The sequence below is a fragment of the Aspergillus wentii genome (genome assembly GCF_001890725.1).
Source record: "Aspergillus wentii DTO 134E9 unplaced genomic scaffold ASPWEscaffold_2, whole genome shotgun sequence".
NCBI lineage: Eukaryota > Fungi > Ascomycota > Eurotiomycetes > Eurotiales > Aspergillaceae > Aspergillus > Aspergillus wentii.
Window position 1 is genome coordinate 3,270,340 of NW_024467833.1, and position 13,276 is coordinate 3,283,615.

General features: G+C 48.3%; 6 protein-coding genes across 6 annotated transcripts; 4 read left to right on the top strand and 2 right to left on the bottom strand.

The window, feature by feature from the left end:
• Positions 1-71: 71 nt before the first annotated feature.
• atg11 (autophagy protein ATG11) lies at positions 72-4,446 on the bottom strand (the record flags this gene model as incomplete). The annotated part of the gene is made up of 4 exons (XM_040837263.1): positions 72-206; positions 366-4,079; positions 4,148-4,259; positions 4,379-4,446. The coding sequence occupies 4 exons, from the start codon at positions 4,444-4,446 to the stop codon at positions 72-74; spliced, it is 4,029 nt and encodes a 1,342-aa protein (XP_040692969.1).
• Positions 4,433-5,741, top strand: ASPWEDRAFT_37052 (centromere protein H). Its single transcript, XM_040834598.1, has 3 exons — positions 4,433-4,935; positions 5,002-5,170; positions 5,239-5,741. The coding sequence occupies exons 1-3, from the start codon at positions 4,758-4,760 to the stop codon at positions 5,606-5,608; spliced, it is 717 nt and encodes a 238-aa protein (XP_040692970.1). The 5' UTR covers positions 4,433-4,757; the 3' UTR covers positions 5,609-5,741.
• A 51-nt stretch (positions 5,742-5,792) lies between these two features.
• Positions 5,793-6,102, bottom strand: ASPWEDRAFT_37053 (uncharacterized protein). The gene has a single exon (XM_040834599.1). The coding sequence runs from the start codon at positions 6,009-6,011 to the stop codon at positions 5,856-5,858; it is 156 nt and encodes a 51-aa protein (XP_040692971.1). The 5' UTR covers positions 6,012-6,102; the 3' UTR covers positions 5,793-5,855.
• Positions 6,103-6,166: 64 nt separating this feature from the next.
• On the top strand, positions 6,167-6,548 carry ASPWEDRAFT_37055 (uncharacterized protein). Its single transcript, XM_040834600.1, has one exon. The coding sequence runs from the start codon at positions 6,276-6,278 to the stop codon at positions 6,519-6,521; it is 246 nt and encodes an 81-aa protein (XP_040692972.1). The 5' UTR covers positions 6,167-6,275; the 3' UTR covers positions 6,522-6,548.
• Positions 6,549-8,606: 2,058 nt separating this feature from the next.
• On the top strand, positions 8,607-8,961 carry nhp6 (high-mobility group nucleosome-binding protein; the record flags this gene model as incomplete). Its single annotated transcript, XM_040827816.1, has 2 exons — positions 8,607-8,703; positions 8,759-8,961. Coding segments are annotated over 2 exons (300 nt in total), but the record flags the coding sequence as incomplete, so codon positions are not given.
• Positions 8,962-10,876: 1,915 nt separating this feature from the next.
• On the top strand, positions 10,877-13,075 carry ASPWEDRAFT_736090 (uncharacterized protein; the record flags this gene model as incomplete). Its single annotated transcript, XM_040839352.1, has 8 exons — positions 10,877-11,292; positions 11,365-11,805; positions 11,859-11,936; positions 11,996-12,231; positions 12,298-12,409; positions 12,462-12,566; positions 12,626-12,804; positions 12,861-13,075. The coding sequence occupies 8 exons, from the start codon at positions 10,877-10,879 to the stop codon at positions 12,908-12,910; spliced, it is 1,617 nt and encodes a 538-aa protein (XP_040692974.1). The 3' UTR covers positions 12,911-13,075.
• Positions 13,076-13,276: the final 201 nt, after the last annotated feature.

The following is a 13,276-nucleotide window of genomic DNA, read 5'->3' on the forward strand; positions in this document are numbered from 1 at the left end:
AACAAAATCAGAAGCATTCCATCGTTTGTTTTCAACAATATCGGATATAAAGATATGTCAAGGGTTGCAACTCAGCGGTTGCCACCCTCAAGTCGGTAATCAAGAGACCAGAGTCTCTCCCAGGGACGTGATTTGACGGGTCGTCGACCAGAAGCTGAACGCGAAGACGACGCACTCATGTCCTCGACCCGGCGAGACAAAATAGACTGAGAGCCGTCTGGCTTTCGCAACTGCTCTTCTGGAACAGCCGCACGTAATCCCTATTACGATCTGTCAGCTCCATTCAGGAGAGAGACGTAAACACAATGAAAAACCCACGGGCACCCGTAGGATTATCACGGGCCCGGGCGTAGGTCGCGGCGAACCTCGTCGAAGATAGGGGCCGCCTCTCGTGGCTGAGAGCCATTTTCTGCCTCAGCTGGCCGTACTAGATCCGCAGTAGACTCGTTGGCAAGTTGGGACGGCGTCGGCGGTCCCCGTTTGGAAGTAGAGCTGTTTCGTCGGCTATCGAGGCTTTTTGTCAATGTCTTGGCAACGTTTCCTCCGTTGGACGTACGCTTTAGTCGAATGCTGCCCTTCGCGTCGACATGGGCTGATGCAACGGTGCTTTTCCCCAAGCCCGGAGTAGCTGGAGCACCAGGCTTCTCTTCCGTAGCATCCAGGAGGTACCATCGAAGGCCATCAGATAGTTCAAAGGGATTCTCGTCATCAAAGGACGTGCCATCGCTGACTTCTCCAATTGACCGACGATCAGGATTTGGGCCGTTCAACGACTTCGATAGATCCACGACCCGCTCTTCAATCTTCGTAATTCGAGCAAGAAGCCAATCCCGAGTCTGGAGTTTATGAACATCTTGTTCACGTAGGAAATAGTGGGGTGCGCCGACGTTGAACGCAGCCCAGGATCGAATGGCTTGGTTTCGGGTCGGTAAGAACAATGCAAGGTCCCCTTCCTTGAAAGATCGGTAGGCAATCTTATCGTGGGCTTCACCTTGGGTCTTATGGTACTTATCCCGATATCCTCTGGCTTCTTTCTGCCACTTGCGTGCCAGTAGTTCGATATCTTTCACACGTTTGACAACCGCGTCTCCGAAAATGTCCACATCAAATTCAGATAAAGATTCCATGAAGACCATAAATTTATCAGTCTCTTCATCGGCACTATCAGCCTGCAACCAATTCAGAATATTTGGATCCGGCTTTACTGAGACTACAGCAGACCGAGCAAGACTGTCACCAATATTGGAAGAAGCGTTGACCTTTGAAGCTCTTTGGACAATGATATTGCCATCGTGCCGGATAACAGTAAAGCCTAGCTGTTCAAGCATACGGCCCAATTTCTCAACTTGTCCGAAAAGCTGCTTTGAAAGTTCCTGAGACCTCTCACTACGGGTCTCGTTCCGGGCCGCAGCTTGCTGCTCTGATTCTGATAATGCTTCAAGTTTCTTCTTCCACAAGAAGGCGTCATCTTCGGACTGGCGAGCCTGTACTTCGGCATCGGCCAATTTTTTAGACAGGGCAGCTAGTTTCTGCTCTTCTTCCGCGACTCGTTCTCGAAGGACATCAGAGCCTGTTTCACCTGCGGTAATTTGGGACTGCAAACTCTTGAGTTTGTGGCGCTCATCACTCAGCTCGGATGTCACAGTAGATAACTTCGATCTCTCTTGTGAAAGCTCCTCTGTCACTCTAGATAGATCCGATTCGCGGGCATTCAAGTCCTTCTTTATCTCATCGCCTTCAGTTTCCATCTGGTTTAAACGCTCCTCGAGTTCCTTGCTCTCGGCTATTGCTTTAGTGGCACTCTCTTCTGCGTTCTTGGCATGAATTGACAAGCCTTCTGACAGGACTTCGATGGCCTTGGTTATGCTTGTCACCTCGGCGGGCGCAGAACCACCAGGTGATAGATTCATAAAGATGGCTTCCAAGGCAGTTTGGTGTTCCTGGTCTCTCCTTTCAGTCTCCGCCGATAGCTTTTCAAGGGCGTAAATTCTGGCCTGAAGGGTATTTTCTCTCTCCTTGTAGGCTTGTATCTGCCCACCCAAGCCGTTTGCCTTTTGCGTCGCTTCCTCCAAGACGGAATGGGTATCTTGAAGATCTAACTCAAGCTGCTGTATCCGTTCATCGGATTCCTGCTTTTCATGTTCCCGGCTCTCCATTATTCTATCCATTTCTTCCTCGAGCACTTCTACTCGAATCCTATAGTTTTTCGCTTCGTCCTCCAAATACTTGCGTTCGTCTTCGAATTCGCGCTGTCGAGCCTCAAGATTTTTAAAAAGATCTTTCTTCGTAGATTGCTCCTCTTGAAACTTGTAAGTGCTGGTCTCGCGCTCGGCGTGATGTTCTTTTTGGAGCCTCTGGACCGTGTCTTTTTCCGTTGCTAACTCTGTCTCAAGGTAAGCGATACGTTGAACAAGTGCTTTGTCCTCCGGTGACTGGTTCGATGGCATGTGCCGCGAAGATATGGAGGATCGTCTTGAAAGCGTGTCGGGGTGAGGCGATGCTGGCGAGCTAGGGAAATCAGGCCCAAAATTTCCGCTGATCGGCCGGCCCAGTTGGCTTTGGCGATGGAGAAGATCCTCCAGCTTCCGGATACGACTCTCAGAACCTTTCAGCCGCTCCTCCAACTTAGATTTTTCGTCCCTTAGACTTTTAACCATGTCATCCCCGCGAAGTAAAAGTGAGCTTCGGCTCATGTCGAAAATACTTCCTTGTTTGAAAGCCTTCGCTCTGCGCTTTTGTTGGCGTGTAGGCGCATCCAAGTCCTTATACGCTTGGGTTAACTCTTGGACCAAGGCAGGTATGCCAACCTTGATTCTAATCTCTTGAATGTACGATTCGATTTCCTTTCTGTTGACTTCAGGCCATTCAAATTCCTGGCCCTGAAGATTGACCTCAATCCCCGGAGTTGAGGTCTCGGGGAGGGAAATGAAGTCGCCCATATTCTTCATCCATTTTTTTCTCCTCCGCTGTTCCTCATCTCTAAAGACAGCCATTTCTTCCGCTAGGGTCAAAGAATCGGTTTTCATTTTATCGTTCCATTCTCGCCGTCTCGCCGATTCGATTAAGACGGACCCGTAAATCATTGGCATGTGAAAAACAGTAAACATAATATCAAAGGCATCACTTCCAACATCCAAGTTGAATATTCGGGACTGCAAGTCTGCAAGGCGCGATTCAACAGATGATATAATTCGCATATGGTCCAGAGTGGTTTGCATCGCAGCGTTATATCGTTGAACGGCCTCCTCAAGCCCGGCCTGAAGATCGGCACTGAACTCTAACAATGATGGAAGGAGGTCCTTTGTATGGTTGAGTGCAAGTCTAGACATATTCACCAGGGTCTTCTGGTTATTGGGCAGAGCAAGAACGTGCTCGTAGTCAGAACTGATTTTCTTAACAATGGTTTCCACTTCCTGAAACAATCCATCTGTTCCTTCCACACCTGACGGCAGGGCATCATCCACTAAATGTTGGGTGTCTGACACGATCTCAGTTACCGCTTTTTCGACATCCTCAACCTGGCGGGCGAAGCGGGGAGACACGGCCAGCGCTTCAGACCCGGCTCTCTGCACCTCATCCACATCCACGAAATCCCGTAGTGTCCCCGAAGATTTGTCTGCGCCCTTTTTGGGAGTTGATGGGCGCCCTAAGAAAAAGAAATCTTTGCGGGCCGGTATGTTCTCCAGGGTCGACAGAGCCCGTTGCCATCCGTCGAGGGCCGTCTGCTGTTCCTTCAATAAATCGTTTGCCCAGGACTGCGCCTCCTGGAACCGATTTTCAAGAGTTCCTACGTGCGATTTGAGATTCTCGAGAGCGACACCAGCAGCTCGGTTAATGATATCGGTCCGTTCATTGTGCTCTCGGATACTCTTATCTATGGACTCGCAACGTTCAGACAGGTTCAACGCCCACGTCCTCCTTGTCATGTATAGATTCCGCCATGATTGTAGGTCATTCTGGTTTGCGAGGGTATCGGGAGGGTTATCGGGAGTAAATTGTTGTGGAGGGGGGAGCTGTGGCGGGAGCTCCTCGTTGCTCGGTTCATTAACGTATCGCCGATCGTACACAAATATCTCATTCTATACGTAGAGGGTCAGTATCGATTTGCTAGGCTTAATATGACAAGAAGTGTACAGGGCCGCCATACTTCTGTGGCGAGGGTTTGGATCTTGACGTTCTTCCCACGAGCCGTCATTAGTATCTGCCGTTGGGCAGGTATTGAGGTATTCCGGGTAATCCATGATCGTAACGCATCAGGTCTGAAGATCGAAAATTCATAGCGTCAGTTCCACATTCCCATAATAGTTTGAGAGGGAAGTAGGCCCCAGAACGGTCTGGGTCCCAGTGGAGTGGATAAGAAGGAATGAAGGGAACGTACGAAGCAAACGACACAGGGTCAGCAAGTAAATGCTCACCCGTATGGGCGATATAAATGTGCAGAGACATCCCCTCCTCACCAGCCGAGCAGAGCCGCTCAGTAGGAGCTATAAAGGAAGAGAAGAGGTGTGGGAGGGGAGGGGCGAGGGAGGAAGAACAAAGAGTGCTTGATATAGACGCAAGTGCAGGACCAGCTTCCCCCGGAGGATCACCTTATCGGGCGGTTGTTTTTAGTGAGTGACACCGTGACACGCCCCCCGGAACCGCCAGTAAGGAAATCCCCCCCCACCGCCCGACCGACACAGAAAAGCTCCGTTTCCGATGATGGCTCCTATCGCATCACAAGATGCGTCTTTCGAGCCGCCACGGGGTCTTGTTCCATGGCATCTGCAACGATTCCGTCCCTGCCTCACCTGGACCCGGGTGAGGTTTCCTTGCTAGAACTTGCAGCCGATGACCCTCGAGATGCCGTGTCTCTGTCGGAGAAGGAGGCGTTGATTTTACAGCTCTACAATCAGGCCCAGGAACAAGAGCTAGAAAAGGCATTACTCCAGCAAGGTATGTGCACATCACTATGTTTTAGGTTTCTTTTTTTTTTTTCAACATCACTAATCTCTATTACAGAACCGGAATCACTCTCTGGAAATGCTGAGGAGCAACTGGCCACCGCGGAGCGTGAACTTCTTGAGTCCAGAGCCACCTACACAGTCAGGAGGAAAGCAGTAGGAACAGTTCTTATGACAGATCCGACCCTAAAAGCCGTCCACCTGAAAGCTTCGTCTCCAGCTGAACGGTAAGTCATATAACCATGTGTACTGTTCCATGTTCTAGAATCTCATCTAGGCGCTAACGAAATTCTAGCGCTCTTCTCCGTCTGGTCAATCGCCGCGATGTGCTTTCCCTGGCTCATGAGAACCTGAATGCTGCACATAACTCAACTTTGAAAACATTGTCGAATCTGGAAGTAGAGAATCTACAGACACACCAGCAAAACCAAGAGCTAGTGCGCCAACTCTTGGAACTAACAAGCCAAGATTCCTCGTGGCGAGAAAAGCTTGACGACGCGGATCTCGAGACACAGCTCAAGGAATTGGAGGCTGACCAGAAGAAAAGCAAAGCCAAATGGGAAATCATGAAGAGCATTGCAAGCGCTGTCGTCGTTGGCAGCGGCATGAACTGGGCTGAGGATGAAACCCTCCGAGCCCTCGTCCTGGATGAATCAGATGATTGATTGCATTATTCCCGTGTTTTGATGAGTTAGGCAGTATGAATTGGATATTTCGCGCAGGGCATTAGAATTACATATGTATTTAGGTCGCATTTACTCCATCATTCCAATAAAAAGATTTGATATGCATCAAAGCACTGATACTAACATTCTCCAAAGCGAATCACTGAATATAGCAATACGATTTCGGGACGATTCGAGACCGATCCAAACATGGGATGAATGAAGGATAAACGCGACCCACGTGACATCACCGGCTCCATCGACGGAAGCGCATCGTCATGGGAGGCTTGGGTTCGTAATCCATGCAAGCAGCCATGATGGCAGGGCAACGCGAGCAGACATGGATGTCGGTGACAGAGAAATAACAGCAGTAGAGATACATGCAAAAGCGATCCATCTCCATGTTGGAGAAATATGACAGCGAGAGAAGAAAAAAAAAAAAAGACAGTCGACAGACACACCAAAAGAAGCCGGTGTTTCCACTTGGAACCAAACTCGATGACGCCGACCCTACCTTACAGAGTACAGACTCTCGATAATAACTAATCATAATACAGGGTCTGTATTATTTCTGCCTCCCACTGTACTCTGTTGGAATGCACTTAAGTCCTACATAGTACTTACAGTCCGTGCGAAGCAGAGCATCATGTTTTGATAATCAGCCTGCATGTCTGGAATAATACCGACTGTTCTTACAACGTACTTTTTCTGCTTCTTTCTCTTTTGCTCTGACTTACGGCCAGGGGTAATCGATGCAGAAATACTCCGCCATCTCTCGCAGCCAAGAAAGCAGCTGTTTGCAATGAACTTAACTCCATCACGGAAGAATCCATCATTGGAGAAGGTCAAACGATTGATTGACCCGGTTGCTCAGACATTTTATCCCGGCGAATCTGCAGCCATGATTTGGTAGCCCATATATTAATACTAGACAAACACGGTTCGCCTGTGACTGGTACTTTTGGCATCCAAATAAACATAACACACCGCGTCAAGGATACTTTATTAAAATATATATATATATATATATATATAAAGTGTCTATCCATGCCTACTACCTAGTAGTAGGTTACCTACATGTACCTATATTGACGGGAAAAGTGACAATCGGAAACAAACACAGCCATCAACATTGGGATGGGAATACGGAATAGAGCAAGGAGAACTGTAAGGTATCCACGCAGTCTATTCGATTCATCGAGACCATTGATCGACCTTTTATTTATCTGCGACTAGAAATACGGAGAAATAAGCGTGAGTATCAAACATAAACCAGACCTCAGATGCATCCAGGCTGTGACGCCGTACGCTCAATAATTACCGCCCTCTCCGATAGTAGGGAATCAAGCTACCTTGGGAACACGGAAAAAAATGGGCATCTGAAAGGCCAAACAAAAATAGTTCGCGTGGGAAAAAGTGAGATAAATTAGAGTAAACTAATTCTGGCAATAATTAGCACCATTATCAAAACATCATCATACTGAGGGGTTTTTTCTTTGAGGTGCCGGTAAGGGTGTATGGGGTGTTAGCTGTTGGTATGCACCCGAGGGACCACTGTAAAGATGGGAGGAAGAAGTTCCCATAGCCATGGAGTCATAGGGGTTGGGAGTCATAGGACTCTCAATTGACAAATTCTTAGATGCCGTTTCCATCTTTTAGCAGCTGATTCCCTGCAGGGCCAGGATATATCTCAAAGCAATGGCCGTTGCGCGTATGGATTACTATTGCCGGTAGTGAGCCAGTATGGTACGACTGCTGGTAATTATCCACTATGACTCTGGGTGGGAAAAGTGGTGGATGCAATAGGGCGTAACGGAACGGTATCGTACAACGGATGACGGTGGAGCTGCATCAGTGCAATTGCCCTCAGCCCAGCGCCTACCTTTGTCTAACCAGGAGGCAATTCCGCCCTGGATAAGACCGAATTGCACCATACAGAGGAGTAGAATCCCGAGTTCAAGGGCCTCAGACTCTCAGTGATGGGAGGTCACTCACCCACTTTTTCTGCACTGCTCGGTTGGCCTAAAAACTACATGAGTGCTACTTGGTGACTGGGCAGGATAAATAACGGTAATGACCGGTATGGTACGATACCACCCATTCCCCAGCGGGCGCAACAGCCAGTCCTTGCTGTGCTGCCCACCACTTTGCCTTTCCCCCCTTCAGTGTGTAAGTACGGAGTAGGAGTGGCCCGCCTTCCCGTCTCTCTCTCCTACTACTACTACTCTCCCCTCTCCCTCTCTCTCCCTCCTCTCTCTCTACACTCACTCCTCACTCTCTCTTTCTCCCATACAAATCCTCCTCCCATACAAAAAAAGTACTGCATATCCGCATCGGTGAGTTCCCTCAAGTAAACATCCCACTTCTGATCATTGTCTCGACACCACCAACACTTTTATTTTTTTCTGCGTTCCTTCTCATCGTCTTGTTCGATTGTCTTTTTTTTGCACCTCTTGCTTTGGTTTTTGCTTCATGGCTGCGCAATCTTGCTGTCGCGCATCTACCACCGCGCCTTTTTTATACTTCCAGAATCAAATAAACTGACTCAAATTGTCCACCACAGGCTATTTCGCCAACTTTTTTTAATTTCTTTTTTGACACGACTTGATCGATTTTCAGGTGAGTTTCTTTTGCGCGTTTTCTTTCTCGTGTCGTTCGACTTGCGCCCGGTCGCGATCGCTTTCTGTTCGGGCACGCGCAACACACTGCACCAGTTTCGCTACCTGATTTATTCCATTTATTTCCCTCCCTCTTGCGCTCTCGAGCGTGTTCTTTTCCTTGGAACCCTTTCCCGTTCACTCGTCAGATCCTTTAGTGGCAATTGCTTTTCCAATTCTCTAACCACATCCAAATAGAACCCATCCAAAATGCCCAAGGAAAAGTCCACCCGCAAGGCCGCCACCACCAGCAAGGGCCGCGGCGGCGGTACCGAGAGAAAGAAGAAGGGTATGTCATGCCTGATTGGCCCGTGTAACTGCTCTTGACTGACCGTGTTTTAGACCCCAATGCCCCCAAGCGTGGTCTTTCCGCATACATGTTCTTCGCAAACGATATGCGTGACAAGGTCCGTGAGGAGAACCCCGGTATCTCTTTCGGTAAGAAGGCCCCGGTCTATCGATTACTCTGATCAAGATCTAACCCCAAGTGCAGGCCAGGTCGGTAAGCAGCTCGGTGACAGGTGGAAGAACCTGAGCGACGCAGACCGTCGCCCCTATGACGAGAAGGCTGCCGCCGACAAGAAGCGTTATGAAGAAGAGAAGGCTGCCTACCAGGACCAGGTGCGTGATGAAAATATTCCTCCCCTTACACAAATTTCCATGCTAACGGTCTTTGCAGCAAGCTGCCGCCGATGAGGAAGAGGAATCCTCTTAAATATACTTTCCTCTATAGGTCTTGAGTGTCCTGACTGATCGGCGTTTCTTGTGTCATTTTCCGCTAATTGTCTGACGTGTATCCATCGGTTTTCTTTTCTTACTTTTTTCACTGTTCTTTGTCACTTTTAACACAACGGCTTCTGGTATGGGATGACGGTGGTTTCTCTACTTGCTTTTCTGTTTATGAAGGGTTTTCGATGGGAAATGTTTTACTGTATGGACTGGCGGCTTTGGGACGAACTTGAATTTGGGACCCGGCGCTATGATACTGTGAGCGACGGGGTCCTTGTTTGAGAACTGGTGCGTGGGATATGAATTGAATTGAACTGAAGCTTGAAGCTGCAGCAAGTGATGTGAGGCAAGCAATATTGCTGTATACTAGCCTAATCAACCGCATCCTTTTATCAGTGTATATGGTATAAACTGGAGTATTTATATTGACTTATATTTCTTTTTTCTTTTTGTTTTCTTTTTCTTGTCTGTCTTGCAGCGATGATCAGGTTCTTCTGTTCTGGTACCTGACCTTTGCCTGGCCCAAGCTCCTCAGGATGACGCGGGGATCGCGGCCAGAACTCGTTGTTTACATGTCACGCGTTGCCGAGGCTGGTGTCTATGCCTGAGTGCCTGATTGTCTTGATGCCTTGGTGCCTGGGGATATGGTGATACAGCAGCTCTACTCAGTACGACAGCTTCAGTCAGAACTTAAGAGAAAGCAACAGCAAACTCACAGAAGTTGGCTGTCGTTTCATCTTTACAGTACCCGGGGGATCTGACATTATCTTCTCAACAATCTCAGGATGATTTCGATTGATTATCTCTACGGACTGTCTACCTACATCACCCAGGCTAATCTCAACAGCCATTCTGCTTCAACTGATTCAAGCTCATCGAGTCCCGTGATCTGCACGAATGTAGACTCATTTAAGGTTCTGAGCAGGTGACTCCTCTTGGACTGCCAAAATAATTCAATGCCATCCAAAGTCGTTCTCTTTCCATCTGCCTGAAGAGTGTCATGCTGATTCGTTCATTCTCACCATCCTCCGAAATCTTCAGGAATATTTCCGATGCCTTTTAAACTCGTTAAGAGTCAGAGCAGAATGATCTCGCGGGGTTACTCACCCTCCACCATCGCCCATCACCGCTCAATTGGATCGATTCCGCTCTGCGATCCCGCCGCTCGTTCATCATTGGCTTTGCGGCTCCTGCGCGGCATGAACACGTCAACGGCCTAGAGTTAGAGGCATGTCCATGTCATGTCTGCTGCTCTGCTGGCTGTCTCTTCTGTCTGCTGTCCGCTTGTCTGCCATCTGTCTCTGTTTCTGTCTCTGTCAGTCTGCTCTGTCGAGACGAGACTCGAGAAATCCCCAGGAGCCGCAAGTCACTCAACCCTTGGGGCTCTGGGATTGCTTAGATGCCGCCCCACTCGGCATTTTCTCTTTTTCTTTCAGTTCATCATTCATAACAATTAATATTTTTTTCTTTCTCATAATCATCTCGGGTCATTTTTTAGACTTCTTTAGACGGAAGCGTCGATATGCGGCCGAGGGCTGATCACGATCCCACCGATAACGCTACACTCTTCCTCCCTTAATCGACCCTTATTCCCTGTGTGTAGATTTTTGGCCCCTCTGATCAATCCTATCTATCCAACCCCTGTTTCTTATTTTCTTTCAATTTTATCGTTGCAAAAAAAAATTTGTTGGTTTGCTTCCCTGGCGTTGTTGCCCATTCCTACACTTATTATCCAGTGCATAGTGTGCGTTGGGTGTGTGTGCGTGTTTTGTCTACACATCTCATCCTATCGTGGTGCCATTTTATTGGCTCCGAATCCTGTATCCTGTGGTATATATCAAGGGCAAAGGAACCCATGGCCTAACCCGAGCGACTGACCATCATGGCGTTGCGCACATCTGCTAATAATGCAGAGGACGTTGCAGCTGGTTTCCGTATGTTTCGCGACCCTCTGCCGGAACACGCAACGGAGATCACCAGGCTCATTGCCGACCTTTATTCTATCAGTTCGTCCCTCACTAGTTTGGATGACTTGACCAAGAACCCTCCTCGTCGGCATAATCTGTCTATTGCCAATCATGACCTGGAACTGGTCCGGACCAGTTTGAAATATACCTTTGAAGACATCGTCGACTTTTTCGGTGACATCGAGGTACGAAGGGGATCGACTCGAGAAGTCTACAAGCAGACATGGGTGGACCTGTGCACCTTCTTCCGAGACGAATCGCAAGATTCCTTGCCCACTCGCCTGGCCAAGTACAAGGCCTTTCTGAATGAGCTGGAGGACTTAATCAAGGAGTACGTTCTCTTCCCATGTCATGCCTGCTATATCTCGTCTCCCTTGAGCTCACCATTCTTCGACATCAACAGTAAATACCCAGATGCCCATCTCATGGCTGGTCTGCGTAAAAATATCAAGACTCTTCTGGTCTTACAAAATGACCGGCTTGCACCCCGTCTCGATGCCATCTCTTTGAACGACAAGTCACCCCCGTCGAGTAATGCCAGTGCCGAACCGAGCAGCCCAGTCAGTGACCGAAAACCTCGCAATCGTAGGTCGTACGAGCGGTCTAGACCATCGAATCAATCTTCCCAATTGCCTACATCACCGTCATCAGCAACTTTTTCCTCGGACACTCCTCCATCGGCGCCTTCTGCGCCTTCTGCTCCTTCCGCTGATACTCCGGGGTCTCCTATGACCGGCTCCTCCACCAGCCAATCCATCAACCCCGATACTCTAATCGACCACTGGGCCAAAAATGTTTTCTTGAATGAGAATGCTGCCACCCCAATCCCATTTGTGGGTGAGAGGTCAGTCATGTATCACCGCGGGGGATAGGATCCATGCTGACATGGTAATTTAGCTCCAAATGCCTGGGTAAACCGCACCCGGGTGTGAAGCGATGGCTTCATGAAGAGGGTTTTGAAGAACTCTTTCAATTGTATGTCACATAGCATATACCATTGTCCGATTATATTTTACTTTTACTAACTTGGGCAGGGCTTTCCCTGGTCCCTCGGACCTCCGCGTGCATCTTTACCTGCGGGAAGACGACCATCGAGCTCGGATTTTGTGCAAAGCACCCCGTGCTGGAACAGGGCGGTCGGACTACTTCTGCCTGCCTCTGAACATGCTGGAGATCATCCGTGTTGGCTCCTGTTTGCAGCTATGCCGACGACGGCGTGGAGGCAATGAGCTCGAGCTCTGGGCCAACCTCAAATTCAGTGCAATTGAACGTATGTATTATTGGGGGGACCTAGAACGACCTGTTTTTTTGTACTGTTACTGACTTTGTCGGACAGAAATGGTCATCTTCTTTTGCACATTCCTGGCCCTTCGCTCACAAGACTCTGGCCGGCCAGTGGAACGTATTTGGGATTATGAGCTTGAGGGAGAGGAGGAACTCTTCGGAGGGTAGGTCAATTCTCCTGACAGCTGAAACAGGATCATACTGAACCTCTTTCAGCCAAATCATCGATGACAACTATCTCCACGCTTTGCGTGTATATCGAGATGACATATCCAGGACTGTGAGACTTCAGGCATCGGTCCACAGAGGGGAAATGAAACGGTAAGCAAGATGCAAACATTTCTTTATGTGAGTGTGAGCTAATTAATACTCTTCCTTAGTGCCCCCGTCTGGACAGCCTTTATCACTCCTAACCTTGGATCCCGAGCATGGATTCGCCGGGTAGATTCGAAGGTGGTTCTGCTGCGCGGAATTCACCAAGTCATCTTCACCTTCCCTGATTATAATCCCCCACAAACATCTCGAGGAGAACACATCCTGATGTTTACTAGCCGATCAGGTGAGTGTCTTGGTACCTTTCTATAAGGATAAGTATATTTACGGGTTTTATTACAGATGCACAAGGCTTTGTTGACACAATGGCCGAACTTGCAATTTCCCAATGAACTGGTCTATATCTCTCTGTCTGGGAGAACAAAAACCATGCTGCAAAAAGCTGCAAAAAAGATGAACCGTCATCTGCCATGTCTAATGACTTGAAAAATTATCATGAAATACTATGTCACCCTATATTTACGACCTAATGCCTTACGACTGATGAGATATATTGATGAATTTTGGCGGTATACCTGCACGATTTGTTTGTCTTCATTTTTGATACTACTTCAAGCCTTTGATCATGTTTCGGGTGGTTTTTTAATAATTCGAACCGAGTATTTCAATAGAAGGCAAGGTTTCTGTAAAAGTCGATTAGGATTGTTGGTATAAGTATGGTCATCTATAAACAAATGGGTATCTTGAACTCCAAACTA